The 11338-nt window shown below is 52.0% G+C and overlaps 1 protein-coding gene across 1 annotated transcript; it reads right to left on the reverse strand.

Moving 5' to 3' along the window:
- Positions 1-3988: 3988 nt before the first annotated feature.
- LOC133350617 (sterile alpha motif domain-containing protein 13-like) lies at positions 3989-11332 on the reverse strand. The gene is made up of 5 exons (XM_061565159.1): positions 11149-11332; positions 9870-9980; positions 7696-7795; positions 6644-6752; positions 3989-5353 (listed from the first exon to the last, which is right to left on the reverse strand). Exons 2-5 carry the CDS (start codon positions 9943-9945, stop codon positions 5207-5209), a joined length of 432 nt encoding a protein of 143 aa, XP_061421143.1. The 5' UTR covers positions 9946-9980; positions 11149-11332; the 3' UTR covers positions 3989-5206.
- Between the last annotated feature and the right edge of the window lie 6 nt (positions 11333-11338).

Consider the following 11338-nt stretch of genomic DNA (forward strand, 5'->3'; position numbering starts at 1 on the left):
TCATATCCAAACGTCATCGCGTTAGGCGACCCATGCCATTGCGTCATGACGTCAGACAAGTTCGTTGTGGAGGTCCCCGCGTTGAACGCTGCCGAGGCGTTGCCGTGACGTCATTATCAAGTGATGACGGCCTGTTTGGTGCCGTGAGTGACGTCACGTGGTTGTGGCCACTCCGTGATTGGCGCTGACGAAATGACGCGAGTGACGTCATCGCATCAAATCGCATAAAAAGGCGCGAAAGTGTTTAAAGTCAATAAACGAGTAAAACATTGGGGACCTTCGCGAGAAAACTTCACTATTACCAGCAAAATGTTGGCTTAAAGCTTTCGTGACTGCAGGAATTCATATTCTTTGGGTCTTTCGGTAAAGTCACGTAGATAGGTTCACATTAATAAAATCAAATAAACGAAAAACGACGACGTTTCGATCACAACACAAGAGGGGAAAAGCTGATGGGACAGACTTTCTTAAAGGTTTACAATAAGTTAGCGTGTTAATGTGAGAAGTTAGCGTGTTAATGTGAGAAGTTAGCGTGTTAATGTGAGAAGTTAATGTGAGAAGTTAGCGTGTTAATGTGAGAAGTTAGGTCGGCTGTGTTGGTGTGAGACATTTGACCTGTTAATGTAAAATCGGACAGCCGAAGGGACGGGGAAAATAACAACTAACATCGGAAGGTGAGAGACAGGATGGGAACATCACAGCCAGACACACGGACGTGACTTTACCGAAACACCCAAAGGGTATGACCAGCAGGTTACCTCAGTTATTGAAAAGTCTTCACGTATTTACACGGCGGGATGAGATGTCCCCAGACGTCGTGGGACAACTCGAAACATTCCCTCAAGAACCTTGCACATGGCAGGTGTTTGCATAATGGGTATTTGCCACGACCGTGCTTGCCCGAGACACTGACAGAGCAGAGACACGGGGACAGACCTCTGTGTGTCTCTCCTCACAGACGACGATGCCCTGGGCGAGTGGACTCCACGTCCCCCTCGTGGTGGCTCGGAGATGTTGACTACCTCGCCGGGTGCACAGGGTGCGATCCCGACCCTGACGCCTGCTGGGAATGTGGAGATTGCGTCCACTTGTAGAAACCTGCTCTTAGAGAATGCAGCTGGTGTGAATTATCTGATAAAATAAAATAAAACTTAAATCTTAATTTTGGAGCTTTCGTGACTGCAGGAATTATTCTTTAGTAAAGTCACGTATAAAGATAAAATAATAAATAAAAGAGCATACTATATTATTTAATTTATTATTTTATCTTTATACATGACTTTACCGAAAAAACCAAAGAATAAAATAAAACTTAGTTTAATAGGTCACCACTGTGGCTGGAATCACGTTCCCGAGGCACACGCTCTTAAATATCAAGGTCCATTATAAACCAAACATGATGACCGCAGATTTAAAATACACGATATATAACATAATTAGCATGATTGTGGAGAATAAGTAACACAGCAAAGTGCCTCCTTCACATCATGTCGACATCAAACCTGTCAACCCAGTGCCCTACCTGCTACACACCAATTCAGACCTTATTGGTCACCCCGTGCCCTTAAACATCTCAACGTTCATCCTACAGTCTCATTACAAGTGAGAAACAAATAGATTTTAAAAAACATGTCTTTGCCCAGAGTGAAACGGCTTTACGCCGTATGGACCTGATCTCCCTAGACGACGATACGGCTAAACCGTATAGGTTGCAGGCAAGTCTACACCAACTACATACTGTGTAAGTAATGTTTACACAACCCATCGGCCCCACGGCCTTCTGGGAGTGCATCATTTCAGCAAAAGACAATCAAAACTGTGCAGCGGTTTTGACCTGCAGTGTCTCATCAGCAGTCAGGCTTAGCAGAAACCAACGCTGAACTACCAGACAAAGGGAGCCTCCCTGTTAGAGATGGACAGGGTCGCTCCAATGCCACGGATTATACTGGTCTCGCCCTTGTTGTTGAGGCAGCTGCTCTTCTGGGAAATACGCAAGTCGCCACGAGACACTCGAGTAATAACATTATTAGTAATACCGACCGAGACGAAGAATGTAAAACGAGTTCTCTAGTGTTACGAAAGGTTGAGATGGACAGTAGTTATTCCCATTACATACAGCAGGTGGCAACCCGCATGTCTCCGTGATACCGCGTTGGCAGCGGTGTACAAGCACAACAACAACTCGACACATTCACCAATAACAATGCCTCGAGTAAAACGAGGTGACGTTTCGGGCAATGGCCCTCATTCACAGCACATCGAGAGGCCAGAAGTATACATTGGATTGTATACTTCTGGCCACAGAAGATACCCGGGTGGAGCCGTCTCACGGTGGTCACGGCGATGCGCCGCGACCCGCGGCCACCCAAGTTGGATTCCAGGCCACGGCTCACATCGGTGGCCGGCGTGGTGAGGTGCGTCTCAAACAGCTGCCGTGACCAACACGGACGGGCACGGGAAGTGGCGACATCCAACAGTGGACTGGCAAAGAGCTGAACATGCTCACGACTCACTCGTGGAGCCAATCAGATTAAATGTTCCAATGCAGCACACTCCTGAAAACGAGTTGAGGTTTGGCAAGACATCCCACGGCACATATCGACTCTAAAATCTGAATTTGAGGCCACACTCACATTTCTTGCATTTATTTCTGGGGGGGGGGGGTAACATATTCGTTAATAAATTAAAAAATTTAGTGTAAATAAAACAATCGACGAATGAATGAGAAAATACACACTTTCCATGAAGCAATAACATTTAATTTTGGCTATATGTAGTAACATTGCTTTGTACAAGCCCAGTCTCTTGGGTAATAACTCAGAACGCCAAACGTACCACAGAGACACTCACAATACACTTGAGGATACTTTTATAAACGCAACTAAACACCAAACAACGACACGTAGTGATAGCTCCTGGCCGCTATGGCCCAACGGCCGCAGGTGAAGGCTGCAAGTTCAAATCCCGGTCGGGTGCGACCCAAATATCATCCCTCACAGGGTCAACGGAATTAAGACTCCACATATTTGGCAGGAAGTCAACCAGTGGCCACGCTACGGATGAACTGAACCCCCCCCCCTACCTCGTCATAAGATTAACACGGTGGGCTACATACGGTGCGAAAGAAGTTCAACATTCATACAATTCACACCACTGGCTCAGCACCGCAAAAAACAGCCGAGGACATGAAATTACTGCAATAACCCTGCCCGTCCGAGACGTTGCGATGTTATAACGTGAACAGCAGTGATGGCTCACAGCACGCGATACCTTCAAGCGACACCCACCACAGCTGAGACCAAAGCCCCACTTGTGCAGGGCCGACGCTGCGTATATCTGGTGCCACACAGGTACCGCTGCCGCTAGGAGGTGAGGAGGGTGATCTGCCTGGCACACTGAAGCGGGGCATTGGAGCCGTTGCGATGACACGCAATGCAACGTGCTGCCAGGTTTGCCGAGACATCGAATGGTGAGCGAAATGGTGGAGGCCGGGGTAGCATTTCCTACACCACCATCCACCCTGCCAGGGTCCTCTCTCCACGCAAAGCCAAGCTGGGTTTCAAGCTGGCCGCAGTGTGCGTGTGTGAGCTAAGAAGAGCAACGGATCCCCGATGCATTACACCCAAGGGCACACCCGTCGTTTGAGTAACAAGCGATCATCCCACGACGTGTATTTCATGTCAGGGTCCAAGCCCAAAATCACAAACGTGAAACAATGGCTTGAACTACACAATTTCCCTTTGCATTCACTCTTTTGCACACAGAGTATGCATGTGCGGTAGTGTCCGCGGGCTGGCCGAGACAGAACCACCGGGCCTCACGACAACCACATCCAAGCCTGACTCGGGGGCTAATGGCGGCGTTCATTGCGTGCAACGCCAACGAGTACCCCGCGGGGACACGGTGGCGTCACCGGGTCCCCTGCCGCACGCAATTTCACCCGTTTCTCGTGCGTGACATCAGCGGCACGGCTTGGCTTCTGCAGTGGAAAAACGACTCGGTGCCTGCTGAGCCGGCCCGGCACGGCACTGGCACGGCACTGGCACGGCTCAGTTTGTGCAATAATACTCAGAAAGGTGGGGCCGGGGCATCCACAAGCCGTCTACTTTACCCGGCCGGCGCACGATCCCCACCAACTCTCCATCGCTCCACTCCGAGCCCCGTGTGGCCAGTGCCGTGTTCACTTTGTGCCTGGGGGGGGGGGGGCAGCTCCCACCGAGGGGCTCCCCCTGCCGCAGGCCACCCCTGAGACGGATTGCATGGGAGGTGCGGTGTCAATATTAAACGACGATGACGATGATACTGAGCCAGACCCCTCGCCACACCCCCACCTTGCTGGCACTTCCTCTGGGTCCAACATCAGCAGCCCTGGCTCAATCTCTTCCTCCTGGAGCTGAGCGTTTATCGGGCCAGTCGGCGGGGATGGCACGGAAACGTTCACACCGGCCGCCTCCAAGCAACGTAGGCAATGGCACGATGGCCCCAGTGCATCGTGGGTCACCGGGTAGAGCTCTGCAGGCGAACCCCCATCTCCGACGCGGCTGTCGCAGACGAGACTATTGCGTTGCGTCTCCACGCGTTTCCCTGCGTTCTTCCGTGTCTTGCCGCGGGTCTCTGCGTGTCGCGCATCTCGTGAAGTTCTGTGACCGCGGGCGATGATGTCCCTGAGCGACTCTTTCAAGGTGACCTATAACCTCAGAGGTCGGCTGTGTTAGCCAGTGTGAGGTATCACTGTGCGCTGTATTGTTACCATGGTGTCGATTTCGCCGTGTCAGTATGAGATATCACTGTGTTAATGTGTCAGTCTCACGGTGTCACCGCGTCGGTGTCACTGCGTCAGTTTCAGTGTGAGATATCACTGTGTCAGTGTGAGATATCACTGTGTCAGTGCGTCGCCGTCCCTGTCGGTGTCGCCGTGTCAGTAGGAGGCGTCGCTCTGTCAGTGTTTGGGGTCAATGTGTCACTCTGTCATTGTGTCAGTGTGTCACTGTGTCAGTGTCACTGTGTCACTGTGTCACTGTGTCGGTGTCACCGTGTCAGTAGGAGGCGTCGTTGTGGTAGTGTTTCGGTGTCAATGTGTCACTGTGTCACTGTGTCACTGTGTCGGTGTCACCGTGTCAGTAGGAGGCGTCGTTGTGGAAGTGTTTCGGTGTCAATGTGTCACTGTGTCAGTGTGTCACTGTGTCACTGTGTCGGTGTCGCCGCGTCAGTAGGAGGCGTCGTTGTGGAAGTGGTGGCTCTGCAGAGCCTTGACGTGGAACTCGTAGATCTTGAGCGCGGGCCCCAGCTTGATGGAGAGGCCCGTGAGGACGTCGCTCCTCTTCATGAGCAGCAGCGACTTCCCATCGATCTCCTACACGGCACGACCACAACATGAACCCGAGCCACAGCCCTGACTCCAACCCTTACCCCGTCTTATTCTTTGGTTCTTTTGGTAAAGTCACGTAGATAGAAAAATAATAATAAAGTGAATAAAATTAATAAAATTAAAAACCACGACTTTTCGATCGCAACACAAGCGGTCGTCATCAGGAAAAGGGGGTTAGCCTCTAAAGGAAAACTGTTTATGAAGGTTTAAAATGGTTGTAGCCCAAGTGTCAGCAGCATGGGCGGGGCAGCTGATGTTAATACAAGTGATGGTCATAGTGGGCAACGATGGCGCTGGAGGTGGGTTTCCACCAATTAAAGGGCTGCCAGGTAAAGGGCTTCCACCAATGAAGGGCTACTGCTAGTGGTGATGGTAGTAGTGGGCAGTGATGGTCCTGGTGGTGGGCTTCCATTACCCACTACTACCATCACCTCTAGCAGCAACCTCGGCCGTCAACAGTGTGCGTGTGTAGAGCGAGGTGCATTGATTACCTGGCAGCCCTTTAATTGGTGGAAACCCACCTCCAGCGCCGTCGTTGCCCACTCCGACCATCACTTGCATTAACATCAGCTGCCCCGCCCATGCTGCTGACACTTGGGCTATGCCCATTTTAAACCTTTACAAACATCCATAATGTAAACAGTTTGCCTTTAGAGGCTAACCCCCTATTCCTGATAACGACCGCTTGTGTTGCGATCGAAACGTCGTGGTTTTTATTATTTTTATTATTCACTTTATGATTTTTCTATCGACGTGACTTTTCCGAAAGAAGCAAAGATTATTAATTCCTGCAGTCACGGAAGTTAAGTCCTAACCTTACCCTGTCTCTTAACCAAAACCCTACCCCGAGCCCTAAACCCCAACTCTTATCATGACAATAACCATAACTCTCACCACCAGAGACACAGCCCTGACACTAACCCTTACCCTGTAGTGTGCTGCTATATATTTCCACGTGATAAGCCACTTAATTGGGCTATCATTGGTGGCCAGGTCGCTTCTGAAAAATGGCCATATAGCCCAGTGGGCTTTACCTGGTAAAAATACAAAGTTTCGTTTTAGTTTAACAACATCAACCTCAGTGATAGGACTTGACTGGAACCCTTACCCTGACTCTAACAAAAACATTGACGCTTACCCTACGCTCAACACAGGTTCTGGTGGTTGCCATGGTTGCAGTAGTTGCCATGGTTGCTGTGGCTATGAAGGTTGCTATGGTTGTGGTGGTTGCGGTGGTTGCCGTGGTTGCCGTGGTTGCCGTGGCTGCGTTCCCACCTGCTCCTGGAAGGCGCGCGCCTCCTCCTCAAATCCGGCGGTGCGGAAGTAGCTCACGACGTCGGCGATCGACCAATCAGCTGGCTCCAGCAGCTTCAGCCCCTCGGCGCTGCACGCACAAAGACAACGATCATCCCACTCCCCTAGCTCTCGCCAGACTGTTGGGGCAAGGGCTGTTAGCGAACACCTATTAAGGCCGGTGCGGTCCATGGGGGGAGATGGTGTGGCCAGCACCACACCTGGCTGCCTTTGTCTTCCCCAGTGCTGGTATGTACAAAATGCACCAGGCATCGATTTGAGGCTGAGTCCACCGTGAGGAGGCCCAGATATTTGTCACCAATGTTAGAACTCGAGTGGCCGGGATCGTAGTGCGGTGCGCTAACCATTGTGCCACTGCTCCCCTTTTTTTGTAGCGAGCGATAAAGACATCTGCGCACAAAGTAAAAAATCATCCATGTCGCCCATCGTGGTGACATGTGGCATAGTAGTGGTGTGTTGTGGGTATATAGTGATGTGACGTGGGTCATGTAGCCTGCATGCCCAGCCACCGCGTACCCAAACAGCTTTTGTACAGCTGGATAGAGGGGGCTAAACGGGCGCGGTACATGGTTGGAGAAGAGATGGAATGATGTGGTATGAGAGGACATGGAGTTGAGTGGATTTGCTAATGACTTGGTACCAGCAGTGTCAAGATTGGCCTCTGTCGAGTAGGCTCGTGAAGGACATAACTGGGCAGTTGAAGGCAGACGGCGAACGGTGCTAACAACAACGAGCAGAATGCCGGGCGGCTAAAACACAGCGAGTTGGCACAGTAGGGAGCACAGGTGGTGCATCTGCAAGTCATATCAGTTAACCCATGGCACCTATACCCCGTGACCTGCCAGCAGGAAGTCTTCGATACGTCACGTGGCCTCGGAGTGCACCTGGCCTGGCACAAGCGCCGTGGTGACGTCACCACCACTTGGTGGCGAATGGCGGCTGTTGTTGTTGGTGTGGTATGGTGCTGGTGTGGTTTAGTGGTGTGGTGCGGTGATAGTGGTGGTGCGGGGTACCCGTTGTGGTGTGGCGGACTCCGTTCGGCGTCTCCCTGGCTCGCCGGGGATGGGGACGCGGATGGAGTCGGCAAACACGAAGCCCCGCGCACCTCAGGAACTACACAAAGACAAAGGTCCCCCAGGTAGGTATTGACGGCATGTTGGGGTAAGTGCTGCTCGCGAGCACCCATTGTTGGCATGGAGCCACAAGGGGAAGAGGGGGGTGTGTCCAGAAGCCTGGCCTGGCCATCTTCATCTCTTTAGTGCCGTATGATTTACACTGCATCAGGTACTCAGTTCAGGGTGCATGGACCTGGGCGGAGAGGCAAAACCAGTTCAGATATCAGTCGCCACTCACGTTGACCATGGCCGTGAGTTGAACTCGGGAAAGTGTATTACCCACCATGCCGCTGCCCCACAGACAAAGATCTCCTGTATAGCCTTAACAGACTGGTAGGGCAAGTGCAGTTAGCGAAGCACCTATGCAGGCCGGCACGGCGCACGAGGGTGGGCTGCGCATGGCGTGGCTGGGCATGCGGGCTACTATGGTTTACAAAACGACAACCGCATTATCGATTACCGGTTACAGCCTTTAACCGTGGAATGTGTAGATTGAACGCACAAATCGGCATGTGCGGATGTGCGAAACCGCACTGTGTGATTGGCCAGTGGCAGTTGTCTTCCAGCCGCCGCACCTACGGTGGCCTCACCAAGTCCCCGCGTTTTGCGTCCCTTTCTCAAGTCAGGTAAAGGGTATAAAGGTAAAGGTGCAATCCTGAAATGCTTGCTTGCTGGCAGGAGGGCCTCTGCACAGAGGGCGCTCTGGAGGCTATCAGCGCTACTCTTCCACGATGATCGGTTGGAAGGGGCGCCACGGTGGCAAGATGTTAACAACCTCGCCTGGTCTGCAGGAGGTCGTCGGTTAGATTCCCAACCTGACGCCTGCTGCTGTATATTTGCATGTCTCTCTCCCCGTGGTCGTGTGGATTTTTTTCCGGGTCCTCTGGTTTTTCCCTCCACATTCAAAATGAACATGCATTTATTAAAGTATATGGCTGCGATACATTTCCACATCATAAGCCACTTTGATCGGCTTATCATTTGTAGTCAGGTTGCTTCTGAAAGAGAGCTACTCTATAGCTCAGTGGGCTCTACCTGGTAAAATAAAAAGTTTAGTTTAGTTTACCTGCCGCTGCTGGGTGGAAAAGCTCAGGCAGGGGACATTAAAGGAAACTTGCCCTACGTTAGTTAAACCCCCGCAGCGGAAGATGGAACCAAACAAGTCCAGAGCGCCGACCCTGACACCAGCCACTGTGGCAGCTGCCGGTGTTTCTCGGTAATAAAAAAAGGTGAACAGGTTTTACAGCTGTTTACCATTCGGTTACCGGTTCTGCGAAGGAAAAACATTGTAACAGCTACGTGACCCGGCCAACGCATCCTTGCCTTGTTTGTGGTAGATGGTATGGTGCACTTCTTAGTGTGTGTGGCTTACAGTGTGTGGTGTGGTGTGCACAGTATATGTTGTGATGTGTAAGATATGGCGTGGTATGTGGTGGATGGGGTGGAGTGATCGGTGTATTGCGTGGTTTATGGTTCAGGCATTATTCACGTGTAGCATTGTGTGGGGAGTGTGCGTGGTGTGTGGTACACGGTGATGTGTACGTGTGGTACCACGTGGTGTGTGGTACACGGTAGTGTGTACGTGTGCTACCACGTGGTTTGTACGTGTGGTACACGGTAATGTGTACGTGTGGTACCACGTGGTGTGTACGTGTGGTTTGTACGTGTGGTACACGGTAATGTGTACGTGTGGTACCACGTGGTGTGTGGTACACGGTGATGTGTACGTGTGGTACCACGTGGTGTGTACGTGTGGTGTGTACGTGTGGTACACGGTGATGTGTACGTGTGGTACCGCGTGGTGTGTGGTACACGGTGATGTGTTCGTGTGGCACCACGTGGTGTGTATGTGTGGTACACGGTGATGTGTACGTGTGGTACCGCGTGGTGTGTGGTACACGGTGATGTGTACGTGTGGTACCACGTGGTGTGTGGTACACGGTGATGTGTACGTGTGGTACCACGTGGTGTGTGATACACGGTGATGTGTACGTGTGGTACCACGTGGGGTGTGGTACACGGTAGTGTGTACGTGTGGTACCACGTGGTACGTGTCTGGAGTGGCGCCGCACCTTCGGCCGTGTGCTCGGTGTCTTCGCGTGGTGTGGCCGGGGCTGGTGGGGGTGACGGCTTTCCCGACGACAGCATGCTGCTCTCCTCACACCTCGTGCACACCCACTCGCCTGCAACAAGTACAAAAGTGACAAGGTGTTTACACACCCCACCAGGTACTCGTTTAAGGCCGAGTGGACCTAGGGGAGGCCCGGGACTGGTTCAGATAATCGCCGCTGGTGTTGACCGTGAGCGGGAATCGAACTTGCGCGAGATAACAAATAAACGATCGCTCCCCACGCCGTGCTTACCCGTACACACACACACACACGGTGTGCATCTCACAAATACACGCGCGTCTTGTGCATGCCATGGCCAACCACACTTCACCGCTACCCACTGCCTCACGCTCACACGCAAACCCCGCGTGTCCACTCAAGTACTGCGGAACTCTCAGCTTCACAGACACACACACACACAGACACACACACACACAGACACACACAGACACACACTGTGCTCCACGGCACACACACACACACTGTGCTCCACGACACACACACACTGTGCCCCACGACACACACACACACACTGTGCTCCACGGCACACACACACGCACCGTGCCCCACACACACACACACAGACACTGTGCTCCACGGCACACACGCAGCATGCTCGCCGCGTTCCCCACAGACGTCGTACCAAGCTGTTGACCACACAATCTTTATCTGGCCAATCACAGCTGGGCCAAACAACGTGCACTCGGTCAATCCAATCGCGGCATGTCTTTTGAAAGACCTGGTTAAGCTAACAAACTGGCCTCACCAATCGTAGCACATCTTACAATGCACATGGCTAAACAATCTTAAACTGCACCTAACTTTGTTCCATTACTTCTAAAAATGTCCTTGGTTCGTCTCCCATGTACATCACAATTTGATGCTAAATTGTATGTTTTTCATAACTTCACTTGCAATTGCATGAGACATCATATATCCTTGTCTGTTTACACACGAGTACAGGAATAATTACCAGACCAATGGGTTCACACTTTACGAAACTCGACTTTGCAGAATCAACTCGGCCAATGAGAGCACGCGTGACTAAACACCGATACAACTTCTATCCACCCATTGACTACACACGAGGCTCACCAAGCCCATCACATACAACACACCTTAATAAACACCATGAGAACAAGCTTCACCTCGGCACAAACAACAGCAACGTTTACCAGGCTAACGAGACCACAGACGCCACCAACGACCGCAGCGTCTGTGCCTCCTCGGACGTTCTCACCGATCAACGCTGCCACGGCATCACCCCGCGATGATCCCAGTCCACACCACCGCCAATGCTCGACCGCCAGGTAGCCAGCCAGACCTCCAATCAATCCAGACAGCCTGTCAGCCAGCCAGTTGGCCCGCCAGCCAAAGCCGGGCCACCGATCAGCCAACCAAGCTGCCTCTCAGCCAGGCCACCAGTCAGC

This window comes from Lethenteron reissneri, chromosome 4 (genome assembly GCF_015708825.2).
Source record: "Lethenteron reissneri isolate LAM-NWPU_2019-01 chromosome 4, ASM1570882v1, whole genome shotgun sequence".
NCBI classification, from domain to species: Eukaryota; Metazoa; Chordata; class Hyperoartia; order Petromyzontiformes; family Petromyzontidae; genus Lethenteron; species Lethenteron reissneri.

Excerpts from the sequence above, each read along its gene's own strand:
- LOC133350617 (XM_061565159.1), bottom strand. The coding sequence starts at position 9,945 with ATGCTGTCGTCGGGAAAGCCGTCACCCCCACCAGCCCCGGCCACACCA. Across the intron at positions 7,796-9,869 it reads CACCGAGCACACGGCCGAAG|TTCCTGAGGTGCGCGGGGCT; the intron begins GTGCGGCGCCAC and ends GTCTTTGTGTAG. Across the intron at positions 5,354-6,643 it reads CGCGCGCCTTCCAGGAGCAG|GAGATCGATGGGAAGTCGCT; the intron begins GTGGGAACGCAG and ends CGTGCCGTGTAG.